General features: G+C 42.9%; 1 protein-coding gene across 8 annotated transcripts in view; it reads left to right on the top strand.

The window, feature by feature from the left end:
* The window catches only part of erg (ETS transcription factor ERG), a 262,636-nt gene that overhangs the window by 63,082 nt on the left and 174,181 nt on the right, over window positions 1-25,373 (top strand). For all 8 annotated transcript variants that reach the window (XM_069888910.1, XM_069888917.1, XM_069888905.1 and 5 more), the window contains one exon: window positions 20,800-20,888. In XM_069888910.1, coding sequence (XP_069745011.1) covers window positions 20,800-20,888 — 89 coding nt within the window. Of the gene's footprint in view, window positions 1-20,799; window positions 20,889-25,373 lie in introns of those variants that run through there.

Raw genomic sequence — 25,373 nt, 5'->3', positions numbered from 1 at the left:
TGTGATGGGCTGTGTCCACGACCTTTTACATGGCTTTCCATTCTGGGACTTCTGCATTCACGGGATCTTAAATGAATTGGCCCATGCTTAGATAGGACTGAATACCTTGCGTCTTGCTGCGATGTCACGTGAGGGCAATTTAGTCTGAAGATCCCATATGTGACATTCCCTTGTGGCCTGGGATCACTGATATCAGTTCAGTACACTTCGCCAAATTTAGCCAGAGCTGATGGGCGCTGACACATGTGAATTGAAAACCATCTAAAGGGGATAGGTCAGAGGTGATGAATTCCTCGCTTTGGAAGGTCAATAGAAAAACAAAAGGTCCAGCATCAGATGGAAATTAAGTGATAGCTGCAACAGGAAAACTGTGTGTATGTGATAAAATGGGAAAGTTAAATGTAGAGATGCGTGGGAATACTTTGAAAACATTAACTAGTTGTAGTTACTGTAGATATTAATGATGTAATAGTCTACGTTAAATTTTGGGCTTAACATTAATGCTTACAAATTATATAAAAGAGTTTGTCCCAATTCACTTTCTCTGTATGAAAATAAAATCCTCTTTTCACTGTGCCTACAACCTTAATACAAACTGGATGCTGACTAGAAGATCTCTTTGTTGAGCCCCTTCACTCTTTCTGCTTCAATAGTGGGGATCTCCCAGAGGCAAGCCATTTCAATTCCCCACTCTATTCCCATGCCAAAATCTCTGTTCATGGCTTTGTGCATTGCCAGACTGTCATACCGCCTGCAAATTTGAGGAACCATGCCTTGTGTTCTGTCAAGGCACCCTCAAACCAGATAGCATTGATGTCGCCTTCTCTAGTTTCCATTAGCCCCTCCCCATCTCACCTCTTCTCCCTATCCCTCTGTCTCCTTTCTTCCAGGTCTGCATTCACAGAGCCACCACCTCCCCTCCCAATTAAATCTCACCTTTCCTCTCCTGTCCTCCTATCCATGTCCATGCCTGTGGGCTTGTGCTCCTTCCCCCCACCCCCCCCCCCCCGCCCCACCGTCCTTTCTTCCCTCTTCTCTCCATCTTTTTATCCAGGCCCCTGCCTGTTTTCTGCTCATGCCTTGAAGAAACACTCAGGCCAAAGCATTGGACACTGTGTGACCTGCTGAGTTTCTCCACCACTTTTGTGTTTTTACAATAATATTCCTCTTAGGGATAGGTGTTTCGAATTCAACAATGTTGCAATTATTGTTGATGGCAGATGGAGTCTCTACCTCATTTCCTTTTGTTCCTTTTCAATTGCCTGTTATCTCTGTGATTTTAATTTGAATTACACTTTTATATTTTTCTGGTATTAAAATGGTTCTATGATTGGTGTCCCATGAATAAATCTATGGCACTACAGTTGTCTATGAGGAGTTTATACGCCCTCCCCGACTCTTGAGTGACTTGCCTCGGGTGCTCCGTTCCCTCCCACAACCCCCTTCCCAAATATCTGGGGGTTGTAAGTTGATTAATAAAGGGAGTAAATAGATATTCAACAGGGTTGTGGGCCAGACTGTGTTATACGTCTAATTTAAAATAAAACTAAAGCACAAAGGAAGATTTTGAAGGTTGGCTGAAAAATGTGGAGAGCCATTACATGGATCACTACGCAGCTGTACGAATCCACTGCTCCCACTGAATGGTAATAATGATCACTTTCTACATCCAAAATATTGTCAGTAAAATTAAAACATTTTATATAGGAAGGCAAGGTGAAAGTTATGATACCATTATTTAAAGCTCTATTTAGAGCTCATTTAAGTTCCCAGGACCTCACTTTGGCTTTGGAGATGATATAGATTTAGACATTCTCTTAGTGCAGAAGATATTCACCTGAAGAGTGAGTTAATCAAGGTATTTAAGATGACTGAATATTTCTTTTAGTGGTGAGTGTAACAAAATTAGAGTTGTGTTTGCGGACTTTCGTGTTTTACTTAAAATTAGAGTTGTTAGTTGTTCATGGTGATATAAAGAGTATGGAAATCAGGAATTTATTCCCAGTAAAGGATTGAGTTGAAGGAATATTTCAGAGTTGAAATTGCTAGATTTTTTTAGCCAAAAAATTGAATCATAATATTAAAATTAAATTAAGGTGCTCATCAACCTTTATTCATTTGAATTGTGGCATTAGATGACGTAAATGCAGTACAACTCCAATGATCTGAAATGGTCGAGACCAGGCCCATTTCGGATAAACGTTTTTTTCAGAGAACTGGTCATTTTTAAAAGCATCCCAGTAGCAACATCAAAACACCTGTAACAGTGTTTAAACAACAACAAACCACAAGGCTTTTAAAGCATTAAAGTAATGTTTAATTCACACCAAAAAAAAATGCTGGCCACTGCTGATCACCGACTCTTCCCCACTGAGGCCCTTCTCGTGCCGGGAACCTGAGGGTCCTGCTCCTGCATAGGAGCTTGAGGTCCCCGCTATTGCTGGCTCCAGGAGCCCGACCTCCCCGGTCAATTTGGCTCTGAAAAAAAAATTTGGATAAATGAGTATTTCTGATTTGTTTTAGATAACTGAGAATTTTGGAGTATCGGTCGTGCTGTATAATAATTGATTTTCAGGGGTGTTGCACCTTCTCTGGGGTATTCCCCCGGAAGGAGTTCTAAGATTTGGGAGTATGTTATGAATGACTTTCCACATGTCAAAATAGACAATTATCCTTGTAGTACCAGCTTAAGGAATAATCAGTTAGCTATCTCCAATATCCTACAGAAGAAGTCTGAAAATCAGGACTGCTCGGGGATTGGGTCGGTCCGGATTTTCGGATTCTCTGGATTCTTGGGCTGCACTTTTAAAATTAAACCTTGAGGAGATGAACAGGTCAATTTTGACAGTTTATGCTTAGCAACTACAGCATGCTTCATTTATCAAAGCGAGTAGTTTTCAAGAAAATAAAGTCAACCAGCGTGGTGACTTGCTGCCATTGTGCATCTGTGGCACTTATGCACGGAAACACACACAGAAAAGCCCATTAAGTTAAGAAAAATGTTTGAGAGTTTTCGAAAAGCCCAGATTCTCGGGTGGTCCAGATTTCTGGCATCCAGATTTTTGGATTTCTACTGTAGAATGCAATCTTCCACAAAGTGTTTGACATGGGGCAATATATTGCAGTCTAGGTCCAGGGAGGAGAGGCAGGCAAACTGTGCAGGAATGCTCCAGCTGCCTACCATCTGCACCCATTACTGGACTTGGGTCAGAAGTCAAGCGAACATATTGCAATGAAATCCAAAGAATATAATCAGAATCAGGATTTATCGTCATGAATAAGTCATGAAATTCAGTGTATTGCAGCAACATCATGGAGCAAACATTCATATTATAACCATCTTACAACTTTACTGTTAAAAAATAACAGTGCATGAAAAGCAAGGCAGTGTCTTTTTGTTCATTGATAATTCAGGAATCTGATGGCAGCGGGGAAGAAGCTGTCCTTGTGCCGCTGAGTGCTCGACTTTAGGGTCCTGTACTTTTTACCCGATGGTAACAGAGTGAAGAGGGCGTGGCCTGGTTGGTGGAAATTTGAGGATTGAGGCTGTTTTATTTTTAAGGCACCGCCTCATGTAGATGTCCTCGATGGATTGAAGTCTGGTGCTTGTAATGAAGAGTAAAGAGAGATGATTCTCTATCATTTGAATTGTTTGGATAGTATAAAGCAAAAGTTACCCTGCAAGGAGATACAGTTGTAGGGATTGTCATAGATTTTTGCTTGCAAGCAACATATTCACATGTCACACCAATTTCAAATAAAGCCTATTGTTCTGAACAGTTGTTGTGCAGTGTTTTGCATTTACAAAAGAATTATCATTGTTTTGGTTTAAGAAAATTGGGAAAATTTCAAAGGATGATGGTAAATTATTTCCAACACATTCCCCAGAAAATGTCAAAAATGCACAGCAGGACAATCAGTATCCCAAAATAGAAAAAAAAACCCTCCAAATGGATTCCAGATGTGGAACCTTCATTCATGCCTAAAATACAAGGCTCTATTTTTCCTTTACAAATGCTGTTGGACTTAAGCTGATTCACTTAATATATCGTTCCAAAATCTTTATTAATTGCAGATTGTTAGTTCGTGTTTCTTACAATCTGACCATTTGACACAGACACTGGGTGCCTGAACTATGAATGTATTCCATTTCTCATTGCTCACACAAGGCAAATGGAGATCCTTAAAAAGTAACAGACCAACACAGTGTAGTTAACCATCTTTCTTGGGTACTAGCTATGAGGAATTTTGAGGAAAGCTACCTGTTACATTGTGATAGCTTATTCAATAATAAGTCCGTGTCATCTTGGTGAGCCAGTGCCTCCCCTATTCACGTCGGAGAATACTGCGGTTAATGGAAGGTGATTATCAGGCAGTTTTGGATCAATTTTTTGCTTCAATTCCTTTTTCTCTTGAGTCAACTCGCACTGATACTGCTCAAGTCTGACAGGTAATCTATTAATTTAAAAAATCCTCATTTCCCTGAACATAATTTGTTCTGCAAAATTTGTCTTAGTGACAAAGCAGATCCTCTCCTTGTAGATAAAAGTTTAAGTTTGTCACATTACACCACCAAGTTCAGTGAGAAGGGTTCTTCTGTGAGCAGTCTAACAGGATATTTCCAACATTCATACAGCTGTGGAAAGAGCATGATTTACAGAGTGTCGGGTTACACTGAAAAGAAAGGCCAATTGTACTAATCAAGGGTAACACAGTTATGGGATTCATTCAGAAGCCTGATGGCTCCAGGGAAGAAGCAGTCTTGAAGCAAGTCGGTGTGCGCTTACACCATCAGTGAACCCTCTTCCAGAGGGGAGTAGAGAGTTTGCCCAGGGTGTAATGTTATGTTCAGTTTTTTTTTAGACATACAGGATGGTAACAGGCCCTTCTAGCCCATGCTGCCCTATTACACCCAATGACTCTCCAACCCCCTTACCTTTTGAACGGTAGGAGGAAACCAGAGCGCCCAGAGGGAATCCACGCAGACTCCGGGAAGAACATACAAATCCTTACAGACAGCGCCAGATTCGTACCTGTGGACGGGAGGGCAGTTTGCATTATGTTCTGACCTGCATTCACTACCCTCCACAGTTTCTTCCAATGTTAAATAGAGTTGCTCCCATCCCATGCTGCGATGCATCCAGAAAATATGCTTTCAATGGTGCGCCTGTAGATGTTGTTGGGGGGAGGGGGTGGTGGTGTTGGGCATGGGTATACTGAACTTCTAAGCAGAGACATTTGTGTGTTTTCTTGACTGTCATCTCAATGTGTTGCTCCAAGAAATTGTTTATTCCTAAGAACTTGAGGCAATCATTTTTTTACTCTTTACACCATTGATGTAGACAGGGGTGTTGTGTCCTCTCCTCCCCGCTCTCTGAAATCATTGATCATCTATTGCACCTTATTGATGTTGAAAGAGAGATTGTTATCTTGGCACCATGCCACAAGACTTTTAATCTCTTTCCCATTTTCCACCTCATTGTTACTTGATACCTGACTGTAATGGTGTTGCCAGTTTGAAGATGGAACAGATTTTGGCTGTCAAATTGTGGGTTGGAGAGGGAATTTATTTGAGGAGTGAGGAAACATCCCATCCTTGAAGACTGCTGGAGTTGTGTGATTGTGGAGGAGGTGTGGCTACTCATCTTCATTGATCGCTGTCTGTTAGATAAGAAGTCAAGGATCCATTTGCAGAGTGGGTTACTCAGACCAAGATCCCAAAGTTTGGGAATGGATTTGCTAGGGAGTATAATATTGAAAGTGGAGCTGTGGTCTACAAAGAGTCCAGCATAGGTATCCCAACTATCCCCAAGACCATGACATAAAAGTGGAATTAGGCCATTTGGCCCATTGAGTTCACCTTGCTATGTCATCATGGTTGATTTACTCTCCAGTGCACAGTTATGAGTGAGCACAGTGAAGAGATTGAGACAACAGGCTGTGAGCTCTGGTATCACATCTGCTTTAATTTGAATCTTGTGCTGCAGCCTTTAAGCCCCATCTTGTTCCGCCCCCAATGTCTAGATGCTTACATCCCAATGACGCAAGCGCGTATGAGACCTTCCGGCCTGCACCGGAAAAGACGGAGGTGCCGAGGTCATCCTTGGGCACTGTGCGAATGCCCAGGAGAACTCGGTGGCTCTTCCACCCAGTTGGACTTATCCAGGCGTTGCCATCAGCGCTGTTTTGAGGGGCAGTGGAAACACTAGACTAGTCCATTGGCTTGAGGGTGGTAAGCTGTGGTATGGTGCAGCTGGGTGTCCAGAGGTCTGGAGAGTTGTGTCCACAGGGTGGAGGTGAATTCTACTCTCAGGTCGTTGGTAATCTCTGCCGGGTGACTCAGATGGAGAGGAAAGCCCTGGTGCATGTTTCCGTGGAGGCATCTGGGATGGGTATGTCCTCTGGCCTACAAGTGAATCTGTCCATCACTTGTAGTGGGATCCACGGGAGAGAGGCAGGGGTCTCAGTATGTCGAGATGGACGTGTTGGAATCTTTGGGTTTGGCTGTCAAAGTGTTGGAGTTTATGCTTGGTGTGCCTCTGGACCTTGGACGTCTGACAGTCTATGCTGTCTTCGCCCACTCCGTGACCTGTTTGAGCAGGCTGTGCCAAATAAATTTCACGGATACTAGCCGCACTGTGCAGATGGAGGGGTGATCAATGTAGTGTGTTGTAAGCTAGCACAGCTGAGAGATTGAGACAACAGACTGTGCGCTCTGGTATCACAACTGCTTTAATTTGAATCTTGTGCTGCAGCCTTCAAGCCCCATCTTGTTCTGCCCCCAACGCTTGTGTCCCGATGGATGCAAACACATATGTGACCTTCTGGCCTCGACTGGAATAGATGGTCCCGCCATCTTTGCCGTGGCTGCCCCGCTGACCGCATGTGACTGGTTCGCCACTACAAGAATGTGCGTCACCACAGCACCCCATTTTACTGCCTTCTCACTATAGCCTTCGATTCCCTTTTATAATCAAGGATTTATTTACCTCGGTCTTAAATATACCCAATGACTGGGCTTCTACAGTGCCCTGTGGCTACAAATTCCACAGATTAACCACCTTCTGGGTAAAGAAACTTGCCCTCATCTCTGTTCTAAAGGGACACTTTTGTATTTGGACGCTGTGCCCTTTGGTCCCAGACTCTTTCCCCCCCCCCCCCCATTATGGGAAGCAACTTCTCCATGTTAATTCTCTTCAGTCCTTTCAGTATTGAATAGGTTTCAATGAGAGGCCCCCCCCCCCCCCACCAACCCATTCTAAACTCCAGGGAGTACAGTCTCTGGGGGCTGAGTAGAGAGCCGGGTAGATGATGTCTGGATAACAGGGAAATTGAAGTGAATCAAGCCTGGCAGTTGGGCTCAAGTTTATGTGAGCCATGACACCAACCCATCAAAGCACTTTATTGTGGTGGATGTCAGTACAACCGGTCAATGGCTATGTGCTTTTCTTCTGTATGGGTATGGTGGCAGCCTTTTTAAAACAAATGAGAATGGAAGCCTATTGCAGCGAGGGATTAAAGCTATCTGTGAACATGTCATTTATAGAGATGATCATGTGGAAGAAATGCAGGTCTTGCTCACCTCAGCAACCCCTGCAAAACTGATAGCAGTCAGGTTGAATTCTATTCATTCTTGATCTGAAGAAAGCATCGGAACAATCAAGTTCTTGATTGATTTTCTGCTTTGAATGTAGCTGATTAAGATTTTTCTTTCTTTGCCACTTTTTTTGGGATGGAGGTTGACTTAGTTTCTCTCGGTGAATCCAGTGGCCAACAGTATCTTCCTCAGATGTGGTAGAGGGTGTCTGATTGGTGGGAGTCGTGGGCAGTTTGTTCCCTGTCATTTCCAATTCATGGAGTTAAAGGCTTAAATGAGTTGAAGGAGATCATGTAAAGTGGCTGGTTCTGGTTCTACAATTTTCTTGGAGTTATCATGTGGTGAAGATGATGTTCACTTTGCCTCTGAATGGAGAGAATCCAACCTATGACTTGTGGGAAGCAGCTGAGGATGCAAACAGTGACTTTCCCTGTGGCCGAGGGAATGGATACTCCTGTGTATTAAGTAAAAACACAGAAATGCTGAAGGAACTCAGGAGGTCTTGCAGCATCCTTAGGAGACAAAGATGTATTACCGACGTTTCAGGCCTGAGCCCTTCTTCAAGGTAGGCCGGAAACATCGGTTATATATGGGTGCTGTGAGACCTGCTGAGTTCCTCCAGTATTTCTGTGTTTCTACAACAATCACAGCATCTGCAAACTTTCTTGTTTCACCCCTGTGTATTAATCACGGTTGGACTTGTCACCATCTTCAAGAACGGAGACAAGTCCATCACTTCTGAGGTGATGAGGCTGTGGACTTGTGACTGAATTGCTCCTGTGAATTGTTTCTTTTGGTTCCAGATTCCAGCATCTGCAGTCTCTGTGTGTCTTGAGGTATAAAGGAGTGGGTTCTCTAGCAGGTGGTGGTCGCAGCAGGTGCTTTGGTGAAAGGGATGAGAAATTGGAACTCTACGTGGAACAGGGAAGCAAATGTTCCTGGAAGCAAATGTTGCAAACAAAGTCGGGGGAGTGAAACAGAGAGCAATTCCTGAAAAGAGTAAAGCAATAGCATCACTTTACATGAAGCCCTAAGGATTGATTCTCGTCACAAACTACAGGTGAAAGATCTGATGAGGCGGCTGTAAACGCTTTCTGACGATGTTTTAATCCAGGGCCTTCACAGCATAGTGAATATTATCAGACTGTAGGCAACTAGTAAACAAGAACCTAAAGATATTTTTGAATAGGTGTTGCAGGTTTGGCTGATGTGTTGACTGAGTGACGAGAGAATTCAGGAGGGCTTGTATGCTTTATTTAATAGTCGGGCAGATGGTCTCCGCCATGGAAGTGACTTCAATTTTGCGAGGCATGTTCATTTATTTTGGAATATTTAAAAAAAATACAATATACAATGTTAAACTTTTTCCTCACAAACACAAAACAGTCCCTCCCTCCTTCCTCCACTTCCATACATACAGATCTGTTCACCGTCAGAGCTTAATGAAAATATTAAGTATATAGAGTACATTTGGGGAAATCATGGTTTTGAACATATAATAGTTACTTTTATACCTTGTTCCTTTTTATTACTGTATCTGGTCCGGGTATGGCTGCCAGACCTTTAAAAAAGTGTCATATTTATTCTTTAAGTTGTATGTGATTTTTTTTCCTCCCCCCCCCCCCCCCCCCTTCATGGGTATACAGCTGTTCATTTCCGCAGGCAATTGTGTTATGAGCAGAGGGGAGTCAGACTTCCAAGTGATCGCGGTACATTTTTTCGCTACTGCCAGTGCTATTTTTATAAATTAGATTTGATATTTGGACAATTTGTCACTTATTTCCATGGAACTACCTAATAAATGTAGCACTGGGTCTCCCGTGAAAGCCACTCCAGTTATCCTGGTTAATTTTTCTGTGATTTCTTGCCAAAATGGCCTTGCGAGGCACTTTCACATGAGGGCCAGAAAGGCAGTACAGACCAGACTGCTATGGGAGGCCGTAATAGCAATGGCTCAGGGGATGAAGGTATTTGTAGCTTTGGAAATTCTTGCTATAAACAGCAGAGACTTTCCAAATTTGCATGAATTACTGCAGTTCAACAAGAAGGCCTTCTGATTGGATTTTATCGTTAATGGACAGTGAATTCCTGCTTGTAGCTGCTCCCTGATGAAAATATTTTTATTATATCCACTTTGTATCTTTTCATTTGTATATTGAATTTGTTTACTTCAATCATTTGCTCAATGAGAACGGCCTCTCTCTACTTATCCTGTTCAAACCAGCCACAATGGTATATCTTGCTATGAAATCCCCTCTCAGGTTTTTTCGCTCCAAGGAGAATTGCACGGCCTCAGGGCTAAAAATCACTCATCCCTGCCAACAATCCAGTAAAACTTTACTGCATCCTCTCTAGGACTTTCACATTTTTCCTATTGCATGCAATATTCTAGCTGGGCCTAATGATACCTCCCCGCCTTTGCCCCTATTAATGAATTTTAGAATGCTATATTTTAACTTGCATTCTCTCAAGTACCCATCCACTTTCAAGGATTTATGCAAATACACTCATGCCCCTCAGTTTCAATGCATTCCTCAGAAATGTTCCATGCAAATTTTAAATTTAGGCATACAGTACGGTAACAGGCCATTTTGGCGCATGAGTCCATGCCACCCAATTTACACCCCATTAACTTACACCCCCAGTAGGTTTTGAACGGTGGGAGGAAACTGGAGCCCCTGGATAAAAGCCAATGGGAGAATGTACAAATTCCTTGCAGACAGCTCAGGTCCAGACACTGGTGCTGTAAAGGCATGGCGCTATCCACTACGCCAACCGTGCCACCCTTTATTTAGTCTTTGTCTTCTGTTGTCCTTCTGACGAAATGTATAATCTCGAAGTTCAGACTTCAGATTTATTGTCAGAGTACATACATGACATCACATGCAAGCCTGAGATTCTTTTTCCTGCAGGGAGGCAGAATTTCTACTTCTCTGTCGTGAAAAAAAATTGTGCTTAAGAAAAGATTTACCCTGAACAGTACAAAGCCGGAATAATGCCGGATCAGTGCATAATTTTACACAGCAAGCTGGCATTCTGGGAGCAAAAGAGGTGAGGCATGAAACACAACAGCGTTGGTGTCAAGTGTTGCACATAACATACTGTATTTGACAGCATGTTAGACCCATTTCTTTTCCTCAAAACTGGCTGGTGGCAGGCTGTCGGGAGACTCTCATGGCAGCCCATTGTTGGCCCCCGCACTGATCATTGTTGGTTGAGAAAGTGTCAGGTTCAAGGGAGATGAGTCTGGACACAAGGTTTTGCAATCAAACGTTACTTTTATAAAGACACAATTTATAAAAGAGCGTGGGAAAATACATGCACAATTTAATAAAATGTGCACAGTTTATAAAGGGGCATGGGAAAATCTACTGCAAGTTTGATCTAGAGCAGTGAATTTCAAACATTTTCTTTCCACTCACATGCCACCTCTATGCCATAGATGCTCTATAATTAGTAAGGGATTACTTGAGGGTTGTAAGTGGGAAAAGAAGGTTGAGAATCACTGTTCTAGACCTAATTGTTACTAAAATATTTCGCTTGAGAAAAATTGTAATTTGCCCATTTCCTTTGGAGTTATGAAACTAAGTGCATAATGAGTCAATTAAGTATGATTAAAATGGTGCATTGACCTCCGAGTAACACCATTGCCTACCATTCACCTATCTGGAAAAATAGCCACTTAACCGTGCAGTTTGCTCTTTTCCTTTCGTGTAATTTTCTATAAACAATGCAAGTCGCCATTTGTAGTTCATCAACTTTCAGTTTTCTCAGCTTTTGTGTGAGACTTTATCAAATGCCTTCTGAAAATCCATGTGAACAGCATTTACTGGATTATCCTCATCATCACCTTGGTTGCTTCATGAAAAGGTTCAGTTAGTTTAGTCAAACTCATCAAGCCACATGCTGCCCTTGTTCCTAATGCTTTGATTCCAAGACCGTATACGTGAGAAAAGGAACTTGCAGTTATTTTTGAATGGAAATTCATCCCTCGTATGTTGCTCAGACTGTACCGTAGATGAGAGGCAGCACGTTCCACCTCCAAAATTACACTCCATTGAAGGCAATGGAACTGAACTTCAGAAGTAAAATAGAGTAATTGCCACTGGGATATTTTTTGAGAAAGTGAACTTAACATCTGTGTTCTAAATTAAAGTAAAATTTCACATTTTAATAAAAAAATGACCTAAGGCTGCACGGTTTGGAAAATGTATTTCAGATGGAAACACTAGAGATCCATTGTTTCACCTCAGTCCCGTTAGAGAGTGTGGCCAGAGGCGTTAACCAATTCATCATGCCGTTGCCTCTGGCCAAGTAACGGCTGCACCTGGTGTGTTGAGGCCGCAGTTTTGGCGCAGAGTTAGGTGGATTTCACTACAATTTATTCAACTTGAACAAATAATCATGAAGTGATCATGTGATTTATCACATGATCACATCACGATTTAAATGCTTATAGTGTGGTATATAAAATCAAGCACTCTGGGTTGAGTCATCTCACAGTGCACTTGGCGGTAACTTTGGTGTCTTGGATCCTCATTGGGTTTTTTAAATATTTTGTGTGCTATTTCACCCTACAATGACTGGCATTTTAAGTACAAGAGAAATTTGCCCATAATGGTTGTCTTTATATTTGTGACAAGTGATGATTTGACTCTGTTTTGGCGGGGAGAGGATAAAGAACACATGCAAAGGATGAATCTGTACGAAAAATGGGGAAGTGATTTGTGAAATCAATCAGCAGAACCACGGTTCTTCTGCTGTATCAGGTTAAAAACTAACGTGAAGCACCGTACTCCAGTAACCTTCGAAGCTACTTCCACGATTCTTCATCAATGTTTGGCAGATGTGTTGCAGGCAGTTCAGGGAGCCATTCCAGATCCTGATTCCTTGAAAAGGAATATAAAAAAAGGAGTGCAATAAAATGTATCAGGCACCTCCCAATCTAACAAATGGGCTCAGCCTAGAAATTTCAAGTAGTTTTAAGATCTTCAAAACTTGCAACGGAAGTGAACCATTTCTACTCTGAGATAGTGAGCCGTCTGAAAGCAGGATTTTGATTTTTTTTTTTTTGGTTTGGAAAAAATGGTGTTAAGAAATCCTTGCAGATTCTGATGTCTGGTCTGCTGACATCTGGTTTCATAGGTATATGTAATATTGGCCATTAAACATGGTGGAGTTCACCCTATTATTTATGCACTGCTTCCTAACAAACAAAGGGCAACACGTTTGAATTTATTAGAGCTTTCTCGCCAAGCTTCGCCCCAAAAAGCATAGAATACGGCTTTGAGCAAGCTGCCATATTAGCCATGAAAGATGCTTTTCCACAAGTGGAATTAAAAGGCTGCTTCTATCATCTGATGCATAAGCATCTAAAATGCATAGGAGGAAGTCAGCCCTATAATAATGACTTTTTTGGTAGATGAACTCCTGGAACTCTTACATTGGTTCGAAGATAATTATATTGGACGACCAAATAGAAATAGGCATGGAGGGCAGCCAGCACGGTTTCCTATAGATTTATAGAATCTTTATGGGAGGACCTTTAGTGGAGAGGGTAAAGCCAGCAACCACGCGGAGGTATCTCACCGACAAATTTATGCGGAGTTAGGGATGCACCACCCAACCACTTGGAACTTCATCGATGGCATAAGAAAGGGGAAGAGATACTTGTTATGAACAATTTGCAGCTGGCCACTCCCCACAGTGTAAGATGAATCAATGTTTATGTGCAGAACAAAAAATGCTGAAGATAGTGTCTTCATGTGGAGAGAAAGAACCACTGGAGTATTTACTAGGCCTTGCCCATAATTTTGACTTAATCGATTAATTTTCAAGAAACAATTTTAATCAATTCTTAATCGATTAACTTTTTCAATAAACAACTTTTAGTAAAATGAATTAATCAATTAGTAAATAAAATTGATAATTTTATAATAAACAAATTGTAATAAAAATGATTAATGAACCAAATAAACTGATAATTTAATATTCATTGTTTTAGTTGGCGTCAAAATGTTCTAGGGCTGCAAACATTTTTTTTTGCCAAAATGTCTGGTGGCAAAATGTCCGTGCCAAAATATTCAGCGCCAAACTGCGGATGCTAAAATGTCTGATTCCAATTCTATTCATGTGCACACTGCAACACGTGGCTCCAGCGAGCATAACTTTGCAAGAGGGGGCCCACTTGGATTGACAGACCCTGATGAGGTCTGGTGCAGCAAGGCTTAAGAACTTCAGTTCTTTGCCTTCCTCTCATTGGAACTTGTTAAATTGAAATTAATACGGTTTTGGCGCCATTTCAACAGTGGCCTCGTGGTGATGTCACTGTGGCTCTCTCATTATAGCATTGCTAATGGAAGAATAAGCGTTCCCACTTGATAAATGCGGTGATGCCAGGGTGAGTGAGAACCTTCCTTCAGGCCTCACAGAAAAATGTCTGGGTTCCTCTTTTCTCAACTTCCTCTTTCCTATTGAGGGAGCCAACCTTGTTCTCTCTCCCAAAACCCAATGCCAACAGAAAGCGCCCGAGAGTCTTCTGACTGTTGAGATTTTAATGCCAAAAGCATTTAATGTTCCCCAGGAGTTAAAAGTCTTTGGCAATTACACCAGCAGGTGATTTAGTTTTTTTCCCCCACTTACCTCCCTCACTGCCTCGAGTTTAAACATCTTGCTCATTCTGCAGTCTTTCCACCCATTAATATTATACGGATGGAAATTTACGTTCGGGGATAGTACATGATGTGCACCTCTCGTATGCATGAGCAATGGCCACAACAAAACTTTTTATCATTCAATGCTAATTTATACAGAAACAGGAAGTTCCATGCTGCTATTCCATGTTGACTGTGGGTGACATTTTAAATTATTTCTTGAATTAAGTGTCAATATTGAGAAACTTCACCTCGAGCATTTCTTGTCATACTTAAGTTTCTGTACTGAATATTCACCAAAATGTCTTAACAAAATGAAGAATATTTCCAGGAACACCGGCTCCAGCACACGGATTCTTCTTCTCTTCTTAATTAATCTCAATGTCAATTCACTTGCTGTTTACAATAAGCATTTCTGACCTTTATTAAACACTGGTTGATTGTAGCCAAAAATAAACCTGTATATTACATTTGCCTTCATGAAAGCGACCCCCACTGGAGATCCGCTCGATTATACTGTATAAACATTTTGAAGCATGCACTCCACATTTCATTTGTCATAATTTACCATTCATGTAAATGTTTGCGTCATGTTTAGAAAAAAAAATAATTGTAAGTATTAGAAAGAAAACCAGAGATTTACTATTTATTTCTTCTGAATTTCTTGGAGGCTGATCACTTCACAAAATGTGGCTAATTTAAAAGAAACATCCCCATCAAGTAGAAAATGTGATCTAATTGGCCTTGAGTTGGAACTATTTGCAGAAAGGACTTGGATGACATAATGATACTCCTTGGAAAACCATGACTTAGTTTGAGCAGTAATCATGAAACCCCACAATCATCTAAAAAGAATTAAATGTTGGCAAAGTTTCAAGTATGTAGGATGTTGAAAGATTAAACTTTTGATGAAATGGTAGTTATAAATTAAGTACATTTAGCAGTTAAACAGTGTGCACAATTCTATCAGCATATGTAACTTTATATATCTAATTAAAACTCCAACTATGAATGTCTGCTATTTCACCCAAAGCAATTTAAATAAAGCCCAATGTACGTTGTGGAGTTGCAATTAGATTTTTGTGAAAATGACTTAAATAGTCAGATGGATATTGTAACTGCTGGAACAGGATTACTATTTTTTCAATGAATCACTGTAATTTACCATGGATCAGGTGTGTGGGAACACCATGATTTGCTAGTTCCCCTCCAAATCACATACCGTCCTGACTTGGGAATAGAAAAGCAGCCTTCATCTTTATTGGCCATGATCCTGGGCAATGAGGGATGGGCAATAAATGCTGGCAAAATTGAAAATGCGAGAAATATTCGGAAGCTCAGGCATCATCTATAGAAAAAGGAATAGAGTTAATGTCTCCGGTGAAAGATTTTTCATCAGAACTGAAAAAGTGAGGAAAAAATGTTACTTGTCTTATCCCTGCTGCTCTTTTTCAATAAAGAAAGAATGTTAGTTACTATCCAGCCTTCTCGTACCTCCCCAATGGCTATGGAAGTAGCAAACATCTCAATGGCTCATGCTATTCTCGTCCCTGCTTCCTGTAGCATCATGGGATGGATATCTCTGGCCCTGGGGAGTTATCAACCCTAAAGGAATCCACAACATCTAACACATGTCCCTTCTTAATAATGACATAATCCTCCTCCTCCTTCCCACTCAACTGCTGTGTTGGTGGCGTTTCTCTCTTTATTTCAGAATTCAAGCATCTGCATGTTTATTGAAAGGATACCAATGCAATGGTAAAGAATGGCAGTGGTTGCGAAATGGGAACAACCATCTTTTGCCACGTACCTGTATTGCACCTTGACGCTGTAGGAATATCTCCTGCCATCTCTATTTCAAAAAGATCCAACATCTTTTGACTTCTGCTGCTTGTAATCTTGATAAAAGTGGGTTTCAAAGGAAATCATCTGCTTTGTAATATGATAAAGGATGAGATGGTCTGTACATTTCAAAAGACATTATGATATTATTGCAGACAAATCAAACATGATGCCTCTTCCATTAATTCTTGGGCCTAGAAATGAGATGGCATTGCGCCTATTTTTTTTAAGGCACTGCATTGAAATTGAAACTCTCAAACAGTTTCCAATTCTAACTCAGGAACACAAAGCTGTGAAGCTCCTCAGTCTTTCCTTTCACCTATAATCTATGCCAGCTGTCCAAACCTAAACCTGAGGTATAGCTTCTTGATTTCCCTCATGTTCTCATCTATTATTCTTAATCTTGGCGATGTTGTACAGTGTGGGCTTCAGCTTTTCACTTAATCTATTTAGTATATAAAAAAAATCAGTTTTGACAGTTTCTCCCCAAATCAGTTTCCATATTTTCCATTTTGTGGCCTGTGCAGACTTCACTGAGAAGATTTTATAATATATAAAAGCAATGTATTGCAGAGCAGATAGCTGCGCTGTTAAGATTTTCAGCTACTTGAAATCAATTATCGATTGTATTTTGTCTTAAAAGATCAGTGGTCATAATTGGTTTTGTATTTGCAGTTGAAAAAGCCTTTGATAAATAGTCAAATAAAATGGAAACCTACCACTTATAATTTAGCACAATTCTCCTGTCGTGCTGGAAATAGTTTTGCGAATATTGTAAATGAAACTTAAAATCTATTTGTTCCCTGATGTTTTTCAATGACTTAAGATGCTGGGAAGAAAGTGTTACACTCTCATACTGTCTTCAAATTTTCACCACACACCCCAAATGCTCCACAGCGCAAGGTGTGGAAAGTCCTTGTGCTTGTGGTTTTCATTCAAAGGCATTGGGGATAATTCTATCTTGGCTCCATGAGGTTGACAAGTTGTCCCTAATCATGGAAGTATTTTGTGTTTCATATGAGCCTACCATAGTAATAATCATTCAATCTAAAAATTGACCTTCACCCTCTTTTTTTAAATTGGTGGTGGGGGAAGTATTCCTACATTTTTTGTATTAAAAAAATTAGCAGTATGGTGCAGAACAAGGTGGGGAAAAAAAAGTAAATTACAATTGCTTAACTACAAGATTTTAAAAAAAAATCATGCAAATAAGTGAAAGTGAGGTAGTGTCCGTAAGTTCAGCTCCCCTTCGGAAATCTGATGGTGGAGGGGAAGAAGCTGTTTGTAACATTGAGTGAGTGTCTTCAGGCACCTGTACTTCCTTCCTGAGGTATTAGTGAGAAAAAGAGCATGGCCTGGAGGTTAGGGTCCTTGATGATGGATGCTGCTTTCTTGAGGCACCGTTTCTGAAAGATGTCATGAATGGAGTAAAGACTAATGTCCATGATGGTGTTGGCCATGATTATAATGCTGTCAACGGTACACCTGTAGAAATTTGCAAGTATTTGGTGACATACCAAATCTCCTAAAATTCCTAACGAAATATAGCCAGTGATGGGCCTGCTTCCTAGTTGCATCTCGGAGTACTCCTTTGGAGATGATGATACCCAGGAATCTGAAGTTTCTTACTCTCTCCATTGTTGATCCCACGACGAGAACTGGTTTGTATTCTCCTGCCATTCCCTTCCTGAAGTCAAAAATCAATTCCTTTGTTTTACTGACATTGAATTCAAGATTGTTGTGACTCCACTCAACTAGCTGATCTATCTCACTCCAGTTCGCTTCCTCATTGACAGCTGTGACTCTGCCAGTAAAAGTGGTGTCGTTGGCAGATTTGTAGATGGCATTTGCATTGTGCCTGACCACACAGTTATGGGTGCCGAAAGAGTAGAGCAGTGGGCTAAGCACGCATCCTTGAGGTGAGCCTGTGTTGATGGACAGTGAGGAGCAGATGTTGTTATCTTCCGACGAGGAAGTCAAGGATCCACTTGCAAGGTGGTATTCTGCAGTCTTTAGAGCAATGGAGTCCATAACCTACTTTCAGCGTAGTCAGAAAATTAAGGGCCTTGTACTTGCATTCATCTCCATGCAGGCAAGGGCCGAAGATAGCACAGTGGTGCTGGTAGTAGAGCTTCTGCTTCAAGTTCATTGTCATCTGATTGTACACATACATGTACACCCTGACAAAACAGGGTATCTCTGGACCATAGTGTACACATGTAGACACACAGTACCCCCCTGCAAACAAAGGACATGAATACACAGTGATCCAAAATATATAGAGATAGAAATAATTCATGGATTTCTAGAGTTGGTTAACATTCTCTCTGCCAGCAGGAAGAAGCTGTTTCCCAGCCTGGCTGTCCTGGTTTTTAATATTCCTGTACCTTTTCTTAAAGGGAGTGTTGCAAAAATACTGTGAGCTGGATGGTAAGGATTCTCAATGATTCTCTGAGCCCTCTTTAAGCACCACTCCCTGTAGATATTGTTGATAGAGGAAAGGGATCTTAGCAGCTTTAATCATCCACTATCCTGACCTCTGATCTGATGCCTTGCAGCTACCATAACATACTGTGAAGCAGCCAGCCAGAACACGCTCTATTTTGGCCTAACAACTTCCTTAGGAAGTATATCTAATGCAGCACCTTCCTGACTAGTGAGGAGATGTACAGGATAGGTCATCCTTTAAATGGACACCAAGAACTTTGTGCTCTATGATGGAGCCATTAATATGTAGTGGGGAGAGGTCCTTTGTCCTTCTGAAGTCTACAATCTTATCCTTTGTCTTGTCCACATTGAGACTCAGGCTATTGCTCTTACACCACTGTACAAGCCTATCAACCTCCTATCTGTAAGCCGATTCATCATTGTTGCTGATGAGGCCAACTACCGTGGTGTCATCTGCAAACTTGCTGATTTTGTTGGAGGTGAACCTGGGTGTACAGTCATGAGTTTGCAGCATGAAGAGCAATGGGCTGAGCCACTCAGCCCTGAGGTGATGTGGCTTGAGGTTCTGCTGTCAACCTGGACAATCTGTGATCTTTTAATCAAGAAGTCCAGGATCCAGTTACAGAGGAATACTGAACCCAAGTGAGGACAGCTTATCTACAAGCCTCTGAGGTATGATTGTGTTGAATGCCAAGCTGAAGCCAATGAACGACAGCCTGGGCATCTGAGATATCATTCTCTAGATGGGCCAAAATGGAGTGGAAGGGGTATTACATCATCTGCTGACTAGTTTGGGCAATAGGCAAACTAGAATGGTGCAGGAGATCTGGCTTAAGTCATCAGTCACTGTCTTTCCTCCAAGAGTTCCAATTTCTATACACATCTCAAAGATGTGTAGGTTGGTGCGTAATTGACCATTGTAAATTGTTCCTCATGAGTAGGCAAGTCATGGAATCTGATAGGAACGGAAGAAAATGTGATTAATACAGGATTAGTGTAAAATGGGTTGATGATGATCAGTGTGGAATCGATGTACTGAAGGGCTTGTTTCCATGGTGTATCTCCATGGCTCAATCTCATTTCTGCAAAGCAATGCAAGAGATAAGGTTATATAATGTCTTTCAAAACAATCCATAATGCTCTTAGGCAATGAAACAACAAGATCATTATGGTGCTACCACTATGTATATGTGCTGTATGGGCTGGCCTGCCTCCTGAACCTGTGTCTCCTCCCTCCCAGATATCCCCATAAAGGCTATTATGCCAAAACCCCTCTCTTGGTACCTGCCTTTAAACTGGGCAGGTAAATTTGCAACATGCAAATTGTGGTGACTCTTTAAGGTGATTAAAGCCTATTAATCATGATTCTCTGTCTGATTGTGGTTGATTAGTCGTACAACCATGTAAACTATATTTTCTGTTTTAGTGATGTTGGTTGAAGGATAAATATTGGACAGGGCATTGGAAGAATTCTTTATTAAAAATTTTCAACATTCAACTGATTTTATGGCAGAACAACTTTGAGGAGGAGAATGCCCACTGCTCTTCCTATCCCTCTATCCTACTCATTTTTATTCTAAGCCATTTGAAAAAAAAATCAGTTTTATGACAATGTATTGAATTATTAATAATAGATTTAAAATTGTAATAATAGAATCTGGCTAAAAAGGAGTTCTAAATACTTCTGAAGATTGTTAGACTGAAGTCATGGATGTAATCAAATTGATTAAATCCATGACCATTTAATTTGGGCATGAAACTAATTTCCATGAAAGTCTATTTTGCAAGTATCAAGCAGGGATTGCAGTTTATTGGACTGGCCTTGAAAGTTATACCATTCCCTGACATGAATAACTTCCAAGAATGGTTAAAAGCAGCACTCACATTTTCTAGTGCCGAATTTTAATTGTTGGAATTTTAGTCTCCATTGATTTTCCCATTCATGTTGCTGTATTTGCTGCATTAAGAAAATATAGCAGAACAACTTCCTTAACCAAAAAATGAATCACTCTTCAAAACATTTGACATCACTGGACTATTTTTGAAATTATAAAACTCAGCATGTAAAAGTTAGCCTAGAATATCACTGACTTCATCGGCTTCTGGCCATTTAGAATATATGTTTTTGTATTTAAATCAGTTCTCAATAAATTTAGCTGGCAGGTTCTCTAGCAGAGTTTGTGCCAATATGTGCTTGCACATGTAAGAAGGTGTTGTATCTTCATTGCTCTAATCCTCTCTGTCTCCTCTTGTACACAGGAGTTGTGAGGCCTGCCTTGTTGTTACACTCTGGAACTCGGAAAAAGGACATGATTCAGACTGTCCCAGACTCAACGGCTCATTTCAAAGTTAGTCAGTAAAATACATTTCTGTGGGTTTGCTGCCTCAGATGATTCTTTGAGTGGATGTGCAGAGGTGGTTAGGATGGGGAGGAGGTGTTTTTGGGGGTGTACATTTTTTGACATCAGCTGAATAAATACAAGGATAAGTTGGAACACAATTATGTCAATATATCCCTGGCCATTCTTGTACCAACCTTAACTTATCCTCCTTTCCTCCAATTTATAGTGCTAGCAATAAAGTCAGAAATTATAGCCATTGGTATCTTTGGATATTCGTCCTAGTTTCCAGCTTTATTTCATGTCTTGATTGAGGCACCGAGAGCCATGTTGAAATACAGAACGTTACTCTGGGACCTCCAGTTTCCTCCCACGTATCAACAATCTGTGGGTTGGTGGGTTCTCCAAGTATATAGGGTAGAGATGGGGGTGGGGTGGGGAGAGGAAGATGGTGAGAATATGAGAGTATAAAAATGAATTGAATGTGTAAATGAGTGGTTAATGATCAGGTAGGCTGAAAGAGCTGTTTCTGCCCTGTATCTCTCAATGACTGTGACTCCTCTCATAGAATCTCTCATGGATGCAATGAAATGCACTAAATCTCAAAAAATATATTCTTCAACTTTAGACCAAAATTGCATCTGTTATATCAAATTGAGATGTCATTACAGATGTGTAGATGCTGGAAATCTGAAATGTAACCAAGGATGCTCAAAGCATTCAGCAGGTCAGGAAACATCTGTCACCTAATGAGAGAAGCCAGGATAATGATTTAGATTAATGACTAATCAGGTCTCCCCAAATGCTGTCTGGCCAGTGTACAGTTTTGGGTGTCTTATTTGAGAAAAGGTGTGCTGGCATTGGAGAGTGTTCTGAGAAGGTTGACTAAAATGTTACCAGCAATGAAAATGTAGGTATTTGAGAGACGTCTATCAGCTCTTGGACTGTACTCATTGGAGTACAGAAGGATGAGGGAGGCATTGAGACATTTTGAATCCTGAAAGGCCTGGACAAAGTAGATGTGGCAAGGTTGTAGGGAAGTCACAACATCAGATAAAAGGGTGTCAATTTAAAACAGATGTGGAAAAATTTCTTTACTCCAAGGGTTGGAAGTCTGTGGAACTTGTGGCCACAGGTGGCTGTGGAAGTGAGTTTGTTTGGTGTATTTAAGGCAGAGATTAACAGGCATTTGTTAAGGTATCAAGGGTTACGGAGAGAAAGTCGGGGAGTGGGGCTGAGAGGAAGGATGGATCAGATTATGATGGGGAGGAGGAGCAGATATGATGGGCCTACTTCTGCTCCTATATGTGGTGCACTGTTAGCCAGAATCAGACACACACGAGGTAAAGACTGTAGAACAGGCTTTAATCCACAAAGACTTCCACAGAGCCAGGCTGGCTGTAGCTGGAGTAACTCTGAGTGAGGCCTCGGGAGGCCGGCGCAGGCTTATATCCCGGAGGGTGATTGACAGCCGACTGGGTGGGGCTTGATTCCTTCAGGCTGACTGATTGACAGCCAGTCAGGTGTCGTCCTGTCCCCTTACTCTCCTGCAGGTACAGGTGTTTCCCCCTGCAGTAGGACAGTGGTGTACCACCACATTCACCCCCTTCTTTAAAATTGTCTAGGGTGGGGCAGTAACAAGGAATTGTACCCACTATACACATACAATGTTTCCAGGTTGAGATGGTCTGGAGGCTGCCAGGGTCACTGTGACCGTCGTAGGACTGGCTCCTGGCCAGTGGTCAGAGGCGAAGTGGGGAGCTGGCGGCAGGTATCCATGTTACCCCTCCTGTTCTGCGTGGAGGGGTGGCTGGGAGGGCCGGGGTGGGTGGGGGGGCAGGTTGGTCTCCCAGGGCTGAAGCAGGCCCCTGGTGGTCAAGGAGGTCCTGCGTGCCCCATAGCTGCCTGGGGACAGGGATGTATGCCCGGTCAGCATTGTCCTGGGCTGGATGATAGCGTGGTGAGGAGGGTGCTCCTGCTGGTGCCAGGTCCCTGGTTGAGACGGTGTCCTCCCTGCCACTGCCGAACCTAACGCAGGTGTAGTTGTGGTTTGCATATAGGAGGGAGACCTGCTCGACCAGGGCTTCGGGCTTGTGTGTCCATACGTGCTTACGCAGGAGATCTGGTCCCGGGGACATGATCCATGCTGGGAGGGGCATTCCAGTCGCTGACTTCCTGGGGAATGAGAACAGACGTTCGTGAGGGTTCTCGTTGGAAGCCGTGCACAGCAGCGACCGAATGGCATGGAGCGCCTCAGGCAGGGCATCCTACTAGTACTCAACGGCCTACCCTTTTGACTGGAGGACTGTCTTCTAGACCACCCCGTTTTTGCGTTCCATGCCCATTGCCTCTTGGGTTATAGCTCGTTGTGCGACTGGTCGCGATGCCCCTCGCCATCAGGCACTAGCGCAGCTCGTCACTCATAAAACTAGACCCCCAGTCGCTGTGGATGAAGGTGGGATAACCAAACATGGTGAAGATTTGCCCCAGGGCCCAAATGACGGTGGCTGTGGAGGTGTCCAGGCAAGGGATAGTGAAAGGGAAGTGTGAGTACTCGTCCACTACCGTGAGGAAGTAGACATTTCAATTTGTGGAAGATGGGCTCTTTTAAGTCCATGCCAAGATGCTCAAAAGGCCGAGTACCCTTTACAACATGGGCCTGGGGTGGGCGGAAGAAAATGGGTTTACACTCCGCGCAGACCTGACAGGCCTTGGTCATGTCCCTGATAGTGTACGGCAGGTTCTGGGACTTAATGAAGTGGTACAATCTGGTGACACCCGGATGGCAGAAGGACTCATGCAATGCCTGCAGCCTGTCGTCATGTACTGACGCGCAGGTGTGAGAGAGGGCATCGGGGGAGTCGTTAAACTTCCCAGGGCGGTACTGCATGTCGTAGCTGTAGGTTGCTAGCTCAACTCTCCAGTGCAGGATCTTGACATTCTTGATCTTGCTCTTGTGGATAGTGTAAAACATGGACGACACAGTCCAATGGTCCATGAGGAGGGTGAATCTCCTGCCGGCCAGGTAGTGGCACCAGTGGTGGACCGCTTCCACAATCACCTGGACCTCCTTTTCAATGGTGGAATGCTTGGAGCCATGGAGGGTCCTGGAGAAGAAAGCAACAGGGCACCCCACTTGGTTGAGGGTAGCGGCGAGGGGTACCTCGGAGGCGTCACTCCCCACCTGGAAGGGGGAGTCCTCATCCACGGCCTGCATTGTGGCATCCGCAATGTCTTGCCTGATGCGGATGAAGGATGCCTGTGCTTCGGGTGGGAGGGGAATAATTGTAGCTTGGGTGAGTGGGCGGACCTTGTCAAAGAAGCGAGGGACCCACAGCGAGCAATAAAAAAATAGACCAAGGCACCTGCATAGGGCCTTTAACATGGGGGTAGGTGGGGGAGAGGTAACTCCATTACTGGGCGCATTCTTTCCGGATCTGGGCCGACGGCTCCATGGGCCATGATGTACCCCAGGATGGCACGGCAGGTGGTGCTAAACACACACTTCTCCTTGTTGTAAGTGAGGTTCAGCTCTGTGGCTGTCTGGAGGAATTTCTCCAGGTTAGCATCGTGGTCCTGCTGGTCACGGCCGCAGATGGTGACGTTATTCAGATACGGGAACGTCACCTTCAGCTTGTGCAGGTCTACCATGCGATCCATCTCCCTCTGGAAGACTGAGACCCTGTTCATGACCCCAAAGGGAACTCTGTGGAACTAGTACAGGCACTCATCTGCCTCAAAGGCGGTGTAGGGCTTGTCCTTCGGATGGATGGGGATTTGGTGATGCACCAACTTCAGGTCAATCATGGAGAAAATCCGGTAGTGAGTTATCTTGTTGACCATGTTGGTGATCCTTGGCAGGGTGTAGGTGTCCAGCTGGGTGTACCGGTTAATGGTCTGGTTGTAATCCATGACCATCCTCAGCTACTTCCCCCTTTGACCACCAGGACTTGGGGTCTCCAAGGGCTGTTACTGGGCTCTATGGCACCTTTCTCCAGGAGCTGCCGCACCTTCGCCTTGATGAAGTCCCTGTCTGCGGTGCAATAGTGCCTACTTCTGGTGGCGATTGTCTTGAAGCCTAGCACAAGATGTGGGAAGAGTGCTGGTGGAGTGATGCGCAGTGTGGAGAGGCCGCAGGTTGGCTGGGGATGGTAGGTTGGCGTGCTGTGAATTGTAAGTGGAAGTTGGACCACCCCCCTCCCCCCCAAAGGCAGGGGTGACACTCTGCAGGTGGCACTAGAAATCTAGGCCCAGGCGAACTGGAGAGCAGAGTTTGGGCATGACCACGAGCCTGAACCCTCTTAGTCTCCTCTCCCACAGTTATATCGGCCAAGCAGTGCCTGAGGGGACCAAGAGTCTTATCCTTGGTGGCGGTGGCGGCGGCGAGGGTGATTGAGCATGTGGTGGGGTGGACTTTTAATCTCAGGGAGTGGGCCACGCTCGGGTGAATGAAGCTCTCGGAAATGCCACTGTCGAACAGGCATTTTGTTACAT

The sequence above is a fragment of the Narcine bancroftii genome, chromosome 7 (genome assembly GCF_036971445.1).
Source record: "Narcine bancroftii isolate sNarBan1 chromosome 7, sNarBan1.hap1, whole genome shotgun sequence".
Taxonomy (NCBI): Eukaryota; Metazoa; Chordata; class Chondrichthyes; order Torpediniformes; family Narcinidae; genus Narcine; species Narcine bancroftii.
The sequence above is the reverse complement of the archived record's forward strand: the minus strand, read 5'-3'. Positions and strand labels throughout refer to the sequence as shown.